The sequence below is a fragment of the Cavia porcellus genome, unplaced genomic scaffold, assembly GCF_034190915.1.
Source record: "Cavia porcellus strain 051 isolate PalLab524CR breed Dunkin Hartley unplaced genomic scaffold, mCavPor4.1 scaffold_26, whole genome shotgun sequence".
Taxonomy (NCBI): Eukaryota; Metazoa; Chordata; class Mammalia; order Rodentia; family Caviidae; genus Cavia; species Cavia porcellus.
In genome coordinates, this window is record NW_026947509.1 from 6,305,724 (window position 1) to 6,324,982 (window position 19,259).

A 19,259-nucleotide genomic window follows, 5' to 3' on the forward strand; every position below is an offset into this window, starting at 1 on the left:
CGGTGTTTGTGTAACACAACCCTACAGATTAAACTTGGGGCTTTTTAATTTGTAGGGTCATCATGTTCCTCCTGCTTTAGCCTTCAGACATTTAGTGGGATCTCAAGTATCTCAAAATCATGACTAGTAGCACTCTAAAAACTTCAGCCAACTTCTCTGCATGAAACAGTAGTATAAACAAAGTGATCTGAATATAGTAAAATTATATATTCAATTATCCTAGCTACCAGTGTCTCCTGAGATCCATGCCATGTTGGAACTTAGGGTGCTGGGAAACCAAGCAGGCAGCTCCCCTCCCTGGTAAGCGGCGTGGTGTGGCAGACTGCAGCCCTTCCAGGGGAGAACCACCAGTGTCTTCTGAGATCCGAGCCATGTTGGAACTTAGGGCGCTGGGAAACCAAGCAAGCAGCTCGCCTCCCTACTAAGCAATAGTGAGCCTACCTGTGCACAGGCTGAGAGTCAAACATCCCACTTCCCCTACCCTCCTTTTCCTGCTCCCCATTAGCAAATGGGAACCAGAGATCTGAGCATCTCCTGGGAGGTTGACCATAGCAAATAAGGGGGATTTCCTTCTACCATCTCTTTGAAGGCAAATATTTTTATTATTGTTTTGCTTTATTCTGATTAATGGTGCTGCTCTAGTCAATATTCTGTTTTGATAAGTTCTATAATGGGGCTGGAGATTTAGCTCAGCAGCATAAGCACCTGCCTTGCAAGCAGGCAGTCATGAGTTTGATCTCTGGTACCAATAAAAATGAAAAAGACAAAAAAAAAGTAAAAACAAAAAAAAGATAAGTTCTATAATGTTCTGTATTTCATTTTGTTTTGATATACGTGATTGAAAGAACAACTATTGTGAAGATAACGAGGTATACTATGATACCTATTACTGTTATCCTGGTGACCTGCTGTGAAGTTCTGTATCAGTTTCACTAGACCCTCTCAGTTGGCTTTATTGCATCTTGTTCTGATGTATTTTACTACCTTCAAAATAAAAATTTTTAAAAAAGTGAAAAAAAATTATCCTAGCTAAAAAACCAAAACGAATGTTCAGTATTACTTCCTAAATTTAATAATGTAAGTTAATCATTCATTTCAAAGAAACAGAAGAAAATACTCTAAGTAAATTCTGTGCCCATACTGTTTAAATAAACTCCTTAAATAAATCCTGAGTTCTGTCCTCAGTGACAGATTTATTTTAAAGTCTTATTTCTTATAAACTCAATTCTACATTAAGTCTGTCCAATGAGCTTGGAAACATTAGTAGAGTTTGTGCTCGATAACTACAACTCAAACAGGAAATGAAATGACTTCAGAGAGAAGAGAGAAACCTTTCAAATGTATTTGAAAAGATGGGATTCTCAACAGAAATCATTAAAATTCAAATTCAGACCAGATGCACTTTCACACCTATCGGATGGCAATGAATCAATAAATAACTCCGAAAATATAAAATGTTGGCAAGAACACAGAGCACAAGGTGGCCGAAGCAGTAAGGTGCAAGCGCATGAGAGCACCCGGAGGTCACCTATAACCTTAGGGCACGCTCCCCAACCAGAGTCCCCTCCACCCACGTGCAAAAAGACACCACAGTGCCAACCACCGCTGCAGAGCGTGCAACACCACAGACAGGCAGGTGCCACCTGGGAAACAAAGAAAGACTCGAATTCAGTGCCACCTGAAACTCATCTGCCGTGGGCTCCTGAGGGACAGGGGCTTACATGGTGGCCTAATCAGGACACGGCAGCAGTGGTACCAATAAAGGAACCAGACTATACTACCCACACGGAGATGACCAGAAGACAGAGCTAGACGAACAAACAGGTGGCGGGCACACAGGCAGTTTATAAATAAGCAGCACCCTGTATCTCAGGTTTGGGCAACATGGGAAATATTTATGGAAATCTGAGTGAGGATAATAGTTGTTTCTAGGTAGGAAGAGACTGGAATGGAACCAGGAAATGGCATATGGGGTTTCAAAGGTATCTGTAATGCTTTATTTCTTAAAGAAAACTCTGGAAATGAAATGTTTTATTTCAATAAATAAATCTCATAAGAAAGCTGTTTTTTAAATGAAAAAGACATTTTTGAATTCCCGTCCAAAAATTAAAAATAGGCTGCTTCAGTATATCACCAAACTGTACAAGCTGGAAAAAAAAAAAAAAAGCCACAAGGAGGATTTTCAAAATAACTAAATGAGATCATGCCTTGTGAAATAGCCGAATGGGCAGTTTAAAATTCACAGGTGCCTTCAGTATGCCTAGCTTCCTGCATTTCACTCAGGAGAAAATTCCCCCACAGTAAATCTCACTCACTTCTATCAGGATATAGACACGGGTGCGTGCGTTACAGCCAAGCAGGGCCAGGCATGTGCAACACAAGCTTCAGGAGTTAGAGCCAGAAGCCCGGCATCAAAACATCAGAAAGAGGAAGAAAAAACTACTGACAAACTAAAACCAAAACAGAAACTAACATGATATTCGTGAATAACTTGAGGTTATGAAAGCTTGATGTTATGTAAGAGGATTTAATGTTGTTCTAGAGACAGGAATGGTTTCCTTGAAAATGGACTCAAATAATTTATAGGCCACCAAAGTTACCTTCTAAAGGTTTTGAGAGAGGAATGGTGTATTTACTATGTACCTTGCCTCCTTGGTGACTCCTTAAACTGTGTGTGAACATGTGTGTGCTCAGAAGGATATAAAGCAGACTCAGAAGAATAGGTAGAGGGCCCCAGGAGCAATCCAGAGCCGCACATGCCTGTGGCACTCTGGGAGGCTGAGGCAGGCGGACTGCACATTCCCCCTAGCCTGGAGAACACAGTAATAGGGTTAGGGTTAGGGCTAGGGTCAGTGATCTGGTGAGCACCTGTCTCACACTATAAAACATAAAGGGCTGTGGTTAGGAACGCAGTGCAACGCAGAGGCCCTGGGTTCAACCCCAGTCCCACAGAAACAAAAAGCAAGTGATGTTCTGAGGTCTCTGTGGCAGACAGCTTGGGGACTGCACCCCTTTCCGAGAGAAGATCTGGAAGAGCACACGTGCAGTATGGGTCAGGGAGGCTGTGGCCCTGGTTCAGCTTGGGAGAGTGTGAGCATGGGGTGTCTCTGGGAGAAGACCACAAGCAAATCTGGGGAGGTCTGAGGTGAACAGAAACATCTGTGCGCTTTCCTATAGGGAATGGTTTAAACCACGGTTACCTCTGAGGCTGCCAGAGAAGAGAACAGGTGGGGCAGGCTAGAAACAGGGCCTGAAAAACTTCAAACCTTAGTGGCCAACAAAAGGACAATCATCCTATTGAAAGGAAACAGGACAGGGAAAGCCAGACAAAGCAGGGAAATAAAATCTTCCTTCATAAATGTTCGTTAGATTAGGAATTTATGCATCTGGTTTAATGACATTTAGTTTGAACCGTAACACAGCTTACACGTCTAACCATTACACTTCTTCTCATCCCCTTTTATTTTGCTTTTATTCCTATTAAGTTTTTTAAAATTCCAAGTTAGAATAACAGATGATCAGGGAAAGGAGGAAGATGAAGGCCTAACTGGCCCTGTCCGTGAGTCCTAAGGAGAAAGTCCACGGGGCTGAGTTTAAATCATGTTCCTGAGCGTGCTTTCATACATAAGGTGAGGCAGATGCATCTGGGTCCTTTCACTGCTTGTACCCGTGTCTGGGTAAGTAAACGGTGGCTTTAGCTGACCAGGAATTTCATGGAGCAGGAAGCAGTGAGGGTCCAGGCATCAGGTACAGTCCTCTTCATGTGGAAATGTTATTGGAGAATACCATAAAGAAACAAACAAGTAAATAACTGAGGGAGGAGGGGCAGGGAGCCCTCGAAGGTGGAGACTGATTACAGTCTGGGGCTACAGCAAGGCCAGCCCTGCAAACACAGAGCCCGAAACAAGCCAGGTAAACAAGCTGCTCGAGCAATAGGAAGGCGGGGTCTCGGCCAGCCAGGCAGACGGGCCACTGGGCAGCTCATGCTGACCTCCTCCTGCATGTGTAAATACAGGTGCTGCAGCGGGGAGCGGAGCCTTCACTCCCATTGGACCAACCAACAGCCACTGTCCTCTCCTTATTTTCTCATCCTGTCGGGGTTCTTCACCCCAAGAACCTCAAGAGCCATGCGGGTTGTGGCAAGGAAGGGAGGGAGGGAGGAAGAATGAAGGAAGAAAAAGAAAGAACAACTAAACCCTACAGGGATTTCATCACCACCGACAAAATAACACTCCTCTCATCGCTTGGGTTTTCATTTACCTGCATAAGAACTGGACACAATTTTTCCTTCAAACAGTACACATGTATGTGACAAGAACTGTCTGGAAGAAATACTCAGTATGGGCCAGGGATTTAGTTCAGTGGCGTAAGCGCCTGCCTGGCAAGCACGAGGTCATGAGTTCGATCCCCGGTACCAAAACAATAAATATAAATATAAATATAAATATAAATATAAATATAAATATAAATATAAAAGGAAATACTCAGCACACAATGGCTTAATGGGCTATAAAGTCAAATGTGCCAGGAAGCACACCGAGATTAACAGATATCTCAACACACTCCAACCCACACACCTGTTAAGCAAAATCAACACAAGCTACTTCTGTCTCTACTTGATAGAGATAATAAAATTATCTGCCAGGGATTTTGTGACTGCTCTTACAAACTTTATGGAGGGATATTTCCTAGGAGATGCTGAGTTCTGCACGTGGCTTCTGCGACTGTGCTGTCCTGTCTAGTTTAAGTGATCCAATTTTCAAGATGGTAGAGATTATTCTGTAGACGTTCTGCCAGCACAGAGTCTGCGTATTACCTGAAAACACAGAAGTTTAGATGCTTTGGGGCACTGACACAGGTAGTAAGTGGATTAGTTGCTCACTGAGACCTAATTTTAAGAGGTTAGTTGTTGAAAGTTTTTACACCTCTGCTTCTGCCGAGTTATGTCTGACAGATTCATGTGCTGCACAACTCAGTGAACACCGAAAACACCCACAAACCACGAGGCATGGGAGACACAGGGTCAGCAGGAATGCCTTGGCACTGGGGAGATGGAGACTCATACGCGCTGCCAGCCATGCAGGAGAGCTCTGCCCATGCCAGTGGGAGTGGAACTGCGGAGAAGATAACTCCTCTCACGCCTGAAAGTTACAAGCTATGAAACACTGTGCAGTTGCTTTTCTTTCCCTTCAAGGTCACAGCTTGCTTAAAAGATCTGCAGCGAGGACTTGAAAGAGTCACAAGCCACTCCCCAAAGGCTGGGGCTCAGGTTCAAGGAACAAGGAAACACAGCATCTGCCTCCAGCTCGGCTGAGGATCCCGCGCACGGTGTGGTGGGAGTGTAGCCTGAGGCAGCCATCTGGAGAGCTCTCCAGAAACTAGAACTAGAAATTCCACTGGATCCAGCTTCCGGCATCTCCCAAACTGGTTAAAGACCTCACATTCCAGTGACCCACGCACACCCTTTTCCGGCAGCACAATTGACAACAGCTAAACCTTAGCAGCAGCCCGTATGTCCATCAACAGATGAACAAATGAAGAAAATGTGATGTTTATGTACAGTGGCGTAGTACTCTGCCAAGAAGAAGAATAAATCTGAATCATTTGTAGAAAAATAGGTGGTTTGCGACCATAATGGGAAGGGAACTAAATCAGACACACAAGCTTAAATATTACATGATTCCTTCTACTTGAAAAACTCAAAGCATAAGAGCAAAATTAAAGACAGATAACAGGGAGGGAGGCAGATGCTTCTCAAATGGGAGGGGACCAAGAGATGGAGGGAGGGTGCGAGAGAGGAGGGAAAATGAATACAGAATAAAGAATGAATAAAGATGTGTCACCACACACATCCACCCCCCACAGGAAATGTCACGACTCTGCACTGCGAATGTGCCTGCATAACGATGAAAACTGAGGAAAATGCAGCATCCAAGTGGGAAAAAAGAAACTCTGCCAACGAGGTTTGTTTTATTTAAAGTATGTGGCACCGATACAGGAGCACATGAGGAGACAGAATAATGGTGAAGATTCTTAGCCATTCCAAAGAGAAACTATTTTAAGAATGTTACATCTTAGTGGTTTTTAAACTGTTGGAATCTCAAATTGAAACTCTTTCCTTTACCACTGATGCTGGCATGGAGGGTAACACTTCCTGTAGCTCATCCAACGAGCAAGCGTGAGGTCAGTTTAAACACATCAAACCAGCACAAGACTTAACCAAAATCTTCTGAAATGAGGTTAAAATGGACTCTTAAACTCCTATCATCTCTGCCTTTATTGGGGGCATAGTTTACTATTTTTATCTGTGAGACTTAGCTGACAGTGCTTAGAAAAACCAGTGGATTTCACTTCATTCCACCCTTACAGAGCGGGGTGATTGACTGGGGTGCTCCTGACTACATGGGTAAGGCTGAGGGTCAAATGTTCTCTCATGTTACCTAGTCGAGCTTTGATCTGTTTTTCTCCTAAAAAGCTTGGCCCAGAGAGCGTATGTATGAGCATAAATATAAGTTATTTAAAAGACAACCACATGTGCAGTGTCCTGGCCACAGTTACTGAATCTTAATCTTTCTTTTGCTTTTGCATTCACAAGTTAGAGCCTGCTTGGAAAAGTGACACTTTGTCTGCAATGATTAGTGGAATCTTTAACAGAAATTATTATCACCCACAAGCAAATCTTTTAGTGATTAAGATAAATAAAGCAATACGCAGTGTCACGTTCTCACCTTTCAAGAAGCAAAACTATGGTTATATGATCCTCTGTGGGCCTCTTGAGAGAAAGAGGGTCGGGGCCACACTCCTGGGGTCCCAGTGAGGCGCCTGTTACCTAAAGTCACTGTTTACCAGAGCAATGTGCTGTGCGGCCTGATGCAGGAAAAGCACAAAGCCGACGAGGTAGGGACACAGTGTGGACCGTCAGGCAGACCGGCCTTTTACAAGGGCCCGCGGCACACAGGAGGGCAAAAGTCTGTTCCATGCTGGCTTCAGCATGGGTTTTGTTTTTTTTTAAGCCCTTTCTGAATAATCCTGCAGTTCGGGGAGAATGGCTTTTCATTCCTCACACAAATGCACACCAGCGAGCTGAAAGACTGGCCCAGCCTTCTCTGGAAAAGGCCGTAATATGTTATGTTATCTCACTTCACCAAAGGGGAAGAATCCAGCAGACTTCCATGTTCTCACTGATCAGAAACACCAGGGCCAGGAAAAGTTATGCTGGTAGTCAAATTTAAAAGAAAAATCTCTAAAGAGAAATGTACAAAAATACACCAAGTTACCCAGCATGGAGCCAAGTAAAAAGGAAAAGTTTGATAGCAGCGACCCAAATTCTAAAGCTAATGTGAGAATTATGGCAGATGTAGTTAAACACACCATACTAAAATGTTCTCATGCGATCTCTGGTTTAGGAATCCTTTATGTCTTATTTACATGTGACTCTGATCCTATTTTTTTCTTTAAAAATCATAATGTATAACTTACTATACACAAACATAGTATGTGTGGCCTGAACACTAAAATATTTGCTTCATTTTTGAGGTACTAAAATGTGGATCTGGACACATTTTTCCATCGAAACCATTAATGAATTAGGAAGTTTCTGCTTCCTGCAACATCCAAGCCTGTTTCTTGTCTGCTGTTTTATATTTCTGTCCTGTGAAGAAATATTCCTATCTTTAACAGTGAGCTATCTGACAGATGAGTTCTTATGAAGGAAAGAAGCCAAGAGAAGCAATGAAAGAAACCCGCCTCCGCACAATACTAATTCATAACTCCATTTTTCACCAAGAAAAGTCCTGACTGCTTCAAAATGTTGGACATGAAGATTTGGTCTTAATTAAAAGAGACACTCTCCTATCATATGGTTCATACATTCCGATAAAGTCTATATAAATGTTCCAAACTCTAAAAATCTCTAAAATTTGCAACATTTCTGGTCCCACGCATTTCAGGTAAGACATACTCAACCCATAATAGTTTTCAAGCAAATATCTGATTAGCCATAAATAATGTGCCTAAAAATCAATATACTGGTGACATGCAGTACTATACCTATGGAAAAGTTTCATATGACTGACTTCATATACATTACCTATTCATGATAAACGCACTTTAATTACTTATGAAATTCATTAAATACCTTTTGTAGACTGGTAGGATTTAGCTGAGTTTTGTCTATTATTTTCACGGCAACCTGAAAAACAGAATCATTAAGCTATATTTGAGATTATATATTTTAATGAATAAAAACTTAGAAAAGTCTTTTATTTCATTTCTATTTACATTCAGTTTAGTTCTAATTGAGCATTTACATAACTGATGGCAAAGTTTTGATAATCTAGCAGCATCAGAATAGAGTCCATTGACCCCTCTTTAACCTATTTGATCCCCAGCCAATGAAGTTCAGCCTTTGTTATTTCGTGTTTCCCTGTATAATGTAAAAATCACCCTGTAATTTGAGCTCATGATCTTGCTAAGTAACAAATATAGGGAAGAGTGTCTTTTAAACTTTCAATCATTTAAAAATTACATTAATAAAATAATGACTACATGGGTAGAGCAGCTGGACACCCAAGCTTCTTCGTAGCAAAGTGACAAATGGATCTGAATGTCCTGCAAGGCTCTGCCTCAGTCGCTGGGTCTGAACAGCCCAAGGTCAGAATGGACAGAAGGGACTAATTCAACCGGAGATGACGGTAAGGCCACGCATGGAGCAGAGAGAAAACACGATAAAAGCATTTTAGGGGTGAGATTTTTAAAATAATGGCCTAATAGGTTCAATAAACATTAAGTAATGCAAAATATTGAATATTTATTTAAATAAAGTGTTTACTCCAACTTACGGACATAAATATACAACACACGTGTAGCAGCACCTCGGTTCACAAGTGTAAATTATTCCATGATTCTGGGACGCATGGCCACATTCTGCTGGTGTGGGAAAGACGACTGCGGTCGTGTTCACCATTCCATGCGGAGTGTACAAACGAAAATGAAATTTTGCAAGAGGCTTCTGTTTGTGAACCAAACTGTTCACAGACGGCAGAGTTCATGAATCAAGGTATCACTACATGGATACACAGTTATGTACATTTTTATTGTATTTGTACATGCAATTTTAGAATTCAATTCCCTTATGGCCAGAGAAAACTATCTGTGTAGCAATGTGTTGCTAAACAGATAAAAATTGTGACTTTTCTGCATTTATTATATCTAGCTTACCTTATTCAGTCATAAATAAGAATTTATCCTAATCTTGTTCCTGAGATTGAGTAGCAAGGTAAGAAGAAATGCCCGCAGAAACCAATAAGAACCCGAGGAAAGCTCATTTTAAGGGGTCTTGATGCTCGAGAGGATCCCTTGCAGGATGTCGGAAGGCCAACGTTCGCGCCATGCTGGATCCTCCTGCTCATGTTCTGGTTACCATGGCTCAGTGCTGACTGCCCTGCACCTGATGCTTATCGCCCAACATTGACAAAAAATGCTTCCCCACAAGGCCTAGAAGGTCCAGGGAACAAGGACCACGGAAGCTCACCTCTCTGCCAGTCAGCACATGTCTGGCCAGCTTCACCTTGGCGAAGTTCCCCTTCCCTATGGTTTTCTGAAGGCGGTAGTTTCCGATGTGAGGCTGCTCGTCTGCTGCCGAGGTGATGGAGTTTCTGCTCCGGGGGATGTTCTGTCTGCTCGCGGATTTGGCAGGCGGGACGTGTGGTTCGGTGTATTCATCCACAGATGTATGCTAAGAAAAAGGATATACATTTCACTACTAATTAAATTACACTACAAACAAGACAACTAAGAGACCAACAATTTTCACTAACTTCATCTTCAATGAAAGTGCACCACCTCGGGCCATTTTACAGCTTACACATCCCGTTTACAATGCCTCCTTGGCTTCACTGCCTTTGCCACAGGAACAAGACTGAAAGTGAAGAGTTTCCATAGCTTTGGGCATGAACTTTTCACAACTCTGCTCACAAAATGAGTTGGACGTGAACCAAATCAAACCCAACGGTGAGGGTCAGTGTAGAGCTTACGGGGAAATTCGATACAGTTCGAGTCCAGGTCGGCCTGGGACCAGAACTGTGGAAAGGATGGAGGTGCCATATGCTTGGATTTGGAAAAGGAAGCCAGTAGGTACTCAGACGCCCCGAGGTTCCTGTGAAGGCAAGGTCCCTTTACACAGGGCCTGCACTGTCCAGGCCCGAGTCACCAACAGGATGCAAAGTCCTCACTGCCAAGATGGCCTCACATCGAGTCAGCCCAGCATCTGGGCCAGTCTTCTAGGTGCCCCTGGTCTGCTGGGCACAGAACTCAACTGACTGATCAATCGGGTACCTGCTTTTAGTGTCCCCATGGTCAGTTCTTACTGACTCCCCACCAGGCAGACCATGGCCCAGCCCAGGTCCACGGCCCCAAAATGTACTCCATTCCTGCCGAGTTCTACGCCTGAGGAAAAGGTGCTACTGCTTCAGCCTCCCTCCAGATGACACGCGTGCACTTGGCACTGGGCTCGAGCTTGGGTTGGGCTGTGTCACTGTCTCTCCAGCTCTCCCAGTCCCTGCCTCTGACTAGTTTTGTCCGCATTCTGACATCTATAAAATCTCTCATGTCTTTTGTAAAAGAAAAAAAAACCCAACAACAGAATCACACATTAAAATAAACAACATCTTTCTCTAGCTTCATTAAAAAACAGCTAAAGATGAGTAAACCAATTAGCAAACACAAGGGTATGTTTTATCCACAAACCCATTCAAATCCGTGTTGTCCTAACTATATGAGCAAAAGCTTGCCTGAAGTACCTTGATCAGAAATTCCTTCAAAGCAACTTGAAAGATTAATCTATTTACCAGCCCCACGCAAAGCACGATTCATGCTCACGTTTCTATTTGTTGGTACTTTCTGATTTGGGTTGATAATCTTTTTGTTTTAACTCAGCGCAGGATGAAAGGTTTTCTCACTCTGAGTCAGCTGCCCGTCCTCAGAGCCACACTGCTGCAGGCTGCGCAGCACCCATCCCGGGTCCCAGCCACACGGTTCACCTGCCTGTCCTGGCGTTCTACCACAGGCCACATCGGGACAGAAAAGTTCTTCTCTTTGATCGCTCTCCACATGGCCATGTGCAGGTTCCCAGGGAAGAGGAGCAAATCGATAGTTCTCAGCACATTATCTCTGGACCCCAAACCAAATGTCAACCGGGAACTTGTCAGCTACAGGAGCTCTCGGTCTGGTCTGTTCCAGACCGATTATTAGAGTTCTGGAGAAGGGTGTGGAGTCTGCTTCCCGAGCCTTCCAGGGGACACTGGTGCATTCTAAAGTTTAAGAACAATTGCAATGGATAACGAGAAGAAGGCAGTGCAAACCTACTCGGGACTCGGATAACTCCGGGCACAAACCAGAGATGTTAATTGCACTCGATATGGCTATAGTATTTCCCACAAACAGGACTTGGAATCTTTTCTGCAGAGAATGCTGCCTCCTCCACCCTGTGGGATTTAACAGGACTCTCCTCTTCCACCGGGCTTTCTGTGTCTTCTCGCAAAGCAGAATTGATTACTCCTCTCTTCTACGGCAACCTTTGTAGCCCGTAAGCACTTTTACTATGAGAACCATTGCACCACCTTCTAAGCATTTATCCACGGTCAGCGGTGCTGCAGCTCTAATGCTCCTAAAAGCCCTATAACCCAATAAAACGCCATGCACAGAGAGGGCACTCAACATCAATGAGCTAAATTGAAGGAGTCTGGAGACTCCTGGCGCCGTGCAGAATGAGTCCTTGCTGCCCAGAGCTGGGATGTGTTCAAGAGCTGAATGAGTCAGGGAACAACACAGCTTCCAAGGCCACTGCCCGCTCTTCCTTGACCCCGACCAAAAGTAGCCTAGTGCGCTGTCAGCTCCAGACCCTGCACCCTCTGCCACAGCACTGTCTCACGCCTTTCCTCTCAGGGTGGGGCTGAGCGCCCACACTTTGGGTTATCACGTGACTTTCTCCAGCCAGCAGAAAAGTAAAAATTGAGAGCCCCGTGTAAGTCTTCAGGAGGCCTGCTCTGTTCCCACTGCTCTCTTAGAGTCATGCTAGAACCAAAAAGTGTCATGTGACTTGGGCTAAGCAGAAGTTGGGCTTCTTTTTCTTGTCACCTGGAAGGCAATCAGCAGCTTCAAGAGGAAGCAGAACGTCTGCTTCCTAACCACTGGCTGCCGGAAACTCGCTTGAGGATGAGACTGAACGCGGAGCTTTCTACCAACAGTGAATGACCACAGACTGTGCCACTCACACCATGCACAAAGACGGGAAGGGTTCTGGGTCCGAAGCTTTCCCCATGGCACACACAGAGTCTGACTCACAGCCAAGTGTCTCTATTAGGGGCATTTAGGTCACAGACCAAGGAGAACTGGGGAGAGAAAAGCACAGTTCTGTCTGAGGTTGCATTGTGGATGCCAACTTGAGTGTGCTCAAACCGGTTATTATAAAAGAGACAGACAGACAGACAGAAAAGGATATTCTTGGTTTGACCTCCAACTGGGGCCCCAAAGAACTAGAAGAATCCGAGAACTTTTCAGTGTCTCCAAAGAAGATGATGCTATGCTGTCAGACAGTCCTTAAACAAGAAAAGCAGGACACGCAGGGCCAGCACACTCACTTGCTGCTCAGGAGTCCTTCGACGCAAAGGCTGGGCTGCTCGGAAGAAGCAGTGAACCAGCAACAAGAGACAGCAGGACTCGCCAAGCTTCTGACCTCAGTGAGGATAAAGGAAGCCAGAGAAAAACAGGAACACGTCCCCAAGAGATGCAAGCAGTATCCTCCCTGGGAACTTCTACTGAGTCAAATCAAAAACAACAAGGCTTAAGACACAAGTAAATACGACCTGACCTTGAAAACACGAGCTTGCTGTGACCACGGGAAGAGCTAATCCAGGATGACACTAGAAGGGGACATGAGTGACAGGGACAGAATGGAGCCAGCCTGGCCTGGCCCAAGCCAGCAGCTTCAAGGGTGACACACTGGCTCTGCAGAGCAACACGTGGTGGCTGTCGGTGCCAGCGACGGCCGCTGGGGCACAACCCTGTCACTGTCATTGATTTTGTGGCACTGGGGATGGAACCCAGGGCCCAGAGCACAGCGGCAAGCATTCTGCCACTGAGCTACACCCTTGCCTCTCTCCCCAGCATTTTAAAACTAAGATACACACAAGGGGGAGCCCAGGAAGCTGCTATGAATGATGGGCATTCTGACCAGCCGTACTCAACTAGAGCAGAGCTGCGGGACAGAAAGAGAAGGCAGAGAGCCAGTCACCGACGGGACCCTGAGCCTGGGTGCGCAGCACAGGCGCGGAGCCCTTGACTGTCTTCATCCGCAGCTCCAAGTATGGCTATTAGAGGGGTCAGCTGAAAGTCTGGGGTATACACGTCCCGGGCTCCACAGACATTGCCGGTCTAACGCAGGAGTAATGTGTTGAATTATGGGATATAGCACTAAATTGCTTCTGCTTGACTTTTATTCTTAAAAGCTCTAATTCTCACCATTAAACAAGATTGTCTTCTCTAATTCCTATCGTTATAGCACACAGAAATTGCAAATCAGAGCTGGACATGGCAGTATACACTGTAACCCTGGCACTCGGGGAGTTCGAGCCTGGCCTGGGAAACTCAGTGATTTAGTAAGATCCTGTCTCAGAATAAAAAGTAACCAGGGCAGCGATGGGGCTCTGGCTCCACAGGCCCGGGGTACCTCCCCATCGGAATGGACAGTATTTTAAATTTTATAGTTCAGGTTGCAAGACATTCATCAAAAGAAAAATTTCAAACAAATTACACCTGTGCAACCTTAAATATAGAGACTGCGTGGAGGGAAGCCTCCGGGCAGTGTGGGTGAGCGGGGCCTCCCTGCCTGACCAGCTCAGTCCTCAGACAGGAGGCCCAGCAGAGCGTGTGTTCAGTAGTTCCTGCTAGACTCCACAGTGACTTCAATTTAGAAGGCCTGCAGCCCAGAGGCCGTTAGAAACAGAAGCTATGTTGGCTTAATTACAGCATCTCTTCTGAGTTCAGTTTCCAGCTCTAGCTGAGAGTAACAGACTGAAATCCTGCTGTTTTTTCCAGCCGCTCTCTCCACCCTGCAGTGTCCTGGTTCTCTCTGCATGGGCGTCTGCCCTGAGTCCGAGTTGAGTTGTGGCACCCATATCACAGGCCAGGCTGGTAGCTCTCTAGCGTGGCTGCCCGACAGTTACAGCCTGAGGCTCCCCAGTACCGCCTCCTGCCTGTAATCCCAACTAGCTATGCGGCCTTTGGCATCTCAGCCTTTATGTGACTGTTTGCTTATCTGTAACACAGGCTACTAATGAAGCCGATCTCAGCACTTCCACTCACAAAGCCACTGATGCACAGAGGCTGAACAGTACACCACATGTACTATGTGAGTGTTAGTTAACTGAAACTGCTCATGCAATCAAGAAACACACAACAGCAAAACCACCTCGAGGGCGGAATCACAGCCCATTTCCCCTGCATGTGCTGCTTACAACCACTGCTGGCTCCTGTTTCTCTGTCGGTCAGAATTCCCGTCTGCAAGCAACAGAAACAAATCAGATCATCTCAAGCACAAAACGAAAAAAAGTTTTAAGTTTGTAAGCAAGTGAAAGAAATTCTGGGGATGAAAGTTATTTTCTAGTGAAGAAAAGATAACAATGTGCAAGCTGCCAAAATAACATACTTAGACTTTACAATAAAGCCTAAAAGTTAAATAAAGCCAGATGCTGGGACAGTGGGTGGAGCGGAGGTGCTGGACTGTGTCCCACACTACACAGAAGGGGCGGACACCTGACAGACGCTGCCATACCACGCACTTGCTACATTCTTGAGGAGAGTGCAGAAGCAGGTGTTAAATTGGCTGGGTGTCTATTTCCAAGGCTTACATATTACAGACACAACTGTCCAAAATAAACCTATAAATTTATACTACTGGCACTCAAACCCACTCCAGTTACAGAGAAGCAGTGGTACCTGGGCTCATGACCGAAGTAATTCTGTGATTCTGGAAAGGACGGTGGTGGTCCTGTTTCTCACCTGCAGCAGAGTTTGAGAACAGAACCAAAATCTGCTATATAGTTCTGTTTGCCAACCAAACTGTTCACAAACAAAAGTGCCTGTGAACCAAGGCACCACTGAAAACCCCTGCGTATCTGGCCACGCTAGCCACACCTAAGAGACCACAGAAAGTGCATCCTTGCTAGCAGACAGGCAAAAACTGAGAAGTGAATTCACGAATACGGCATTAACAACACATAATGGAGCAAGCAGCCTGTTAAAGACAAGCCACGTCTCCAGCTCACTGTCTGCTGCATTCCCTCCAGATAAGAGCAGGTCTTGGATTGATTTTTGTTCCAAAAGACAAACAGGGTTCATTTTCAGGGATGTCTTACTTTTTGTATACAACAACCTATATCTACTCGTTATTCATGTACAAAAACTACATGGATTCCAGTACAGTCACTGTCCGGAGAATCATCGTAACTCTCCAAATCCAAAACCGGTCCATGTCCAGCTCAGCACGAGGCGAGGCTCCTCACGCCTGCGTGGACCTTGGGCGAGTTCTGTTGGGTGTGGAGATTATATCTCCATGTCCTTGTGCGATGAGGACAAAGGTGACCCCCAAAACAACCCCCAAACCACTGGACCTACGGCTGCGCTGCTGCTACGGCTGCTACCAATGCTAAACAGTACTGAGGTGGGAGGCCAAGGCGTGCAAAGGGTAGGAGCCCGGGGCGTGATGCACGGAGACCTCAGCCCTGGAGTTCAGGATTGGTGTGCCACCTGACCCATTCTTCTGGCCTGGGATCTTCCCAGGGCTGAGCCTGGCCCTGCACCTGACAGCAATCTTCCAGCACGCGCTCGAGCAGGTTTTCAATGGGACAGCTCAGATCCAACATCAGAGCCAGGGACGTGAAAGACAGTGGCTGTTAGCTGGGGCTGCAGCCACTGGGATTGTGATCTGGTCACCTGTAACCTACCTACGCGTAAGAAGAGCACATGCCCCAGAAAGACTCTCTGGAAACACAGCTAAAGCAGCCGTAGACACAGACTGGCATCTCTTTTATTGATACCGCACTGGAAGGAGAGCTGGCCACGGAGCTAGAACTCGGTGGGAACGGAAATGGTGGTCCTGTTCTGTAAGAAACAGGATGAACTGTCCTGCTGATCCAAGAAAAAAGAAAGCTGTACTCAGTGTTTTATTTCAGCTGAAGCTCGTTCAGCAGCTGACCTATCCAGAATGTGTTTTTAAAGTCAGAAAGTAGCCTGAGGACTAAAGGCGTGGGGCAACTAAGGCTTCCTAAAAGTTCATAAAATCAAAGAAAAACACACAAGCAGCCAGGACCTGAGCTCCCACAGCTCTACGCCTGCATTCAGGTCAAAGAGAAACGCTGTAAACTATCCCCAGTTTAACTCAACTGCCCCAGGGACAGGTCGCACTCAGGTTTGCTAGACAAGGAGCACTTTACTCCGCGATGCCTCACCAGCGTGGCTATGGCTCAAGTCTTTGTATTATTTTCACTGCCCATCAACTGTTGCCAAGCCAGACAGGAAAGGGCCACCTGCCCCATCTTCCCAAGGCCAGAACCAGCCACAGAGATGGCCTCCTCCCCACTCACAGCAAGGCTTCTCGAAGGCACTGTCTTGGATACTTTTCTCTCACTGCTGGGACAAAACACCTGACACCCAAAATAAAGAAAGGGAAGGTTTATTCCCTTACTCTTTGTGGAGGTTTCAGTCCATAACCAGCTGGTTCCAAGGCAGACTGGTGGGGCACAGGGGCAACACTTCAAGGCAGCAGCCAGCAAAAGCAGCCAGAGCGAAGACGGGAGAGCAAGCCTCTTGTCCTCCCTTATACTGTACACAGGCCCCCTCAGCCCCACTCCAGGGCACGTGTAGCGCTCACACTACTTCTGTGCCCTCCTCTTGCACAGGATGAGGATATTTACAAAGGAAGGACCCTGGGCCCCTGCTGGATCACTTAGTTAAACTCCTAAACACCTCAAGTTAACACAGCATAGCAACCATGACAGAGGAGGCTTTCCCCAGACACCGCCCCAAAGCATGCGGCCCCACTGGCTTTATTTGTTAGCAGGACATGGCATCCCATTCCTTGGGAGAGGTGGCACCTGTCCACCACATGCCTTTACTGATTTTCCTTCCCCTGCCCACCCTCGTCTCTTGAATCCCTTCCCCACTGAGAAAGATCTAGCTCCCTACTCCCTATGATCTGTCTTTAATTTTGCTCCTTATTTATACTCTGAGTTTCTCATAGAAGAGGAACCATGCGACGTTTAAGTTGTGCATCTGACTTACGTCCTTGGCAATACCATTTCAAGCTGCCGCCATTTTCCTACAAGTGACTAAAGTCTGTCTTTCTTTATGGCCGAGTAGTGCTCCATAGGATAGAAACACATTTCCTTTATCCGTTTGTCTGTCAGTGAACAGAGGCTGCTTCTAATACACAGCTGTGGAGAACTGTGCTGCTGCACACACATGTGCGTGTGTGTGTGTGTGTGTGTGTGTGGTCGCTTGGTCTCGTTCCATTGGCATGAATTCACTCTGACCTGCCGTGTGCTTGGCACAGTCCTCTCAGAGGACTGAGAAAACGGCAGGCAAATAGGAGAGGGATGCCAAGCTGTGGAAGACCAAGCGCCCTTGTACCCCATGGGACAGAGGTGGCTGGGAGGGGAGGGGTGACCTGACGCCACAGGGCCAGTGCTGGCACTGAGGCAGTGGTCAGGGCGAGGCCGGGGAGGAAATGTGGCCTGCAAGCAGCTTCCTGCTGAAGGAGGACGCCACGTCTCCCAGGGGACAAGGAAGCCCACTGTTTCTCAAAGTGAGACGATGCTGGCCACCCTGAGAAGGCAATATTGCCCTGAAGAACGTAAGAAAGCAAGCCATTTCCAAGGGCCAACCATGGGGGACATGGCTCACTGCCCTCTGACAGTGCCGGACACCAACAACAGCAAGCAGCATCAGCTTCCAAAGGACAGTGCAGGCTGGGCACAGCTCAGGAAGGAGTGCCTGCCCACCACACGTGAGGCAGGGACTCTGGCCTCAGAAGTACATTGTGATAGTTCCTGACCGCCAACAAGCTGCTTGGGACTGGCGGTTCAAATGCTTGTGTGAAATGTGGTCTCTCAGTGTGAGGCCCACAGGCTGGTACTGAGAGAATCGACTCCCCGTTTGTAATGTAACCCCCCCCCCGAGCTATAGAACAGAGCTATAAGGAATGTTTCACTCCCTAAACCTTTCCCAGGAGATAATCAGAGCAGGGCAGAAAGGAATGTCTCTGCTAGTCATTAACCACTAGATGTTCTGTTCTCTGTAAAGATAGAGATAAGCAAAAGAATGCACTGCATAAACAGGACCAGGGGGCACCTGGCACTCTAAGGTCAACCCAAGACCCTCGGTCTCCATGGTTACTCAGCCCCAGACCCTCAAATCAGCGTTAGCCAAGTCCTGCGCCGTTCAAAATTAACCAATGCGATTTGCTTCTGTAAACTTGCTTGCCTCCTGCTTGTACCTTTAAAAACCCTGCACAGATTCCCCTCGGGGCCCCTCCGCACACGTTTGCCTGAGGGACCCCATGTGCATGGAAATAAACTTTTTTCCCTCACCAAGAGTTGAGTCCTTGGGGTCTCTTTCCCTGCGGCGTCGGCCCTAACATCTTGGAGGCCCCAGCGAGATAGCACGTCTCACAGAAGGTGACCTCAACGGCTCTGCGGTGGGTGAGTACGACCGGTCGCTTCTTATTTTTACTCTGAGGATCAATCTACCGGTATTTTACGCCCCGAGCCAAACGGCTCCGGTCTAGGGGCAATTTTTGTTACCTGTTTTTGTTATCTGTTCTCTGTTCTCTGGTGACCGGGGGACGCCCCACACGGTTTTCCGTGGCTCACCGTCTGCGATAGGATTTTCCTATCGGTTTGGGGCCCAATCTGTGGTCCGTCAGGGCCAATTCGGAGACACCCTCTGAGGTGACTCGTTCGGGGAATTTCATTCCCAATCTGTGGTCCGTCTGGGCCAATCTGGGGAATTTCATTCCCAATCTGTGGTCCGTCTGGGCCAATCTGGGGAATTTCATTCCCAATCTGTGGTCCGTCTGGGCCAATCTGGGGAATTTCATTCCCAATCTGTGGTCCGTCCGGGCCAATCTGGAGGCACCCCCTAAGGTGACTCGTTTGGTGTGAAACTAATGCGTGAGAGTGAGGTGGCCGGCCTGTTTGTCCTGT

The 19,259-nt window shown here is 46.5% G+C and overlaps 1 protein-coding gene across 6 annotated transcripts in view; it reads right to left on the reverse strand.

The window, feature by feature from the left end:
- Mark1 (microtubule affinity regulating kinase 1) overlaps positions 1–19,259 on the reverse strand; it is a 117,617-nt gene that overhangs the window by 41,003 nt on the left and 57,355 nt on the right. For all 6 annotated transcript variants that reach the window (XM_003474226.5, XM_063236687.1, XM_023566874.2 and 3 more), the window contains 2 exons: positions 9,533–9,736; positions 8,138–8,191 (listed from right to left, as the gene is read on the reverse strand). In XM_003474226.5, coding sequence (XP_003474274.2) covers positions 8,138–8,191; positions 9,533–9,736 — 258 coding nt within the window. The remainder of the gene's footprint in view (positions 1–8,137; positions 8,192–9,532; positions 9,737–19,259) is intronic.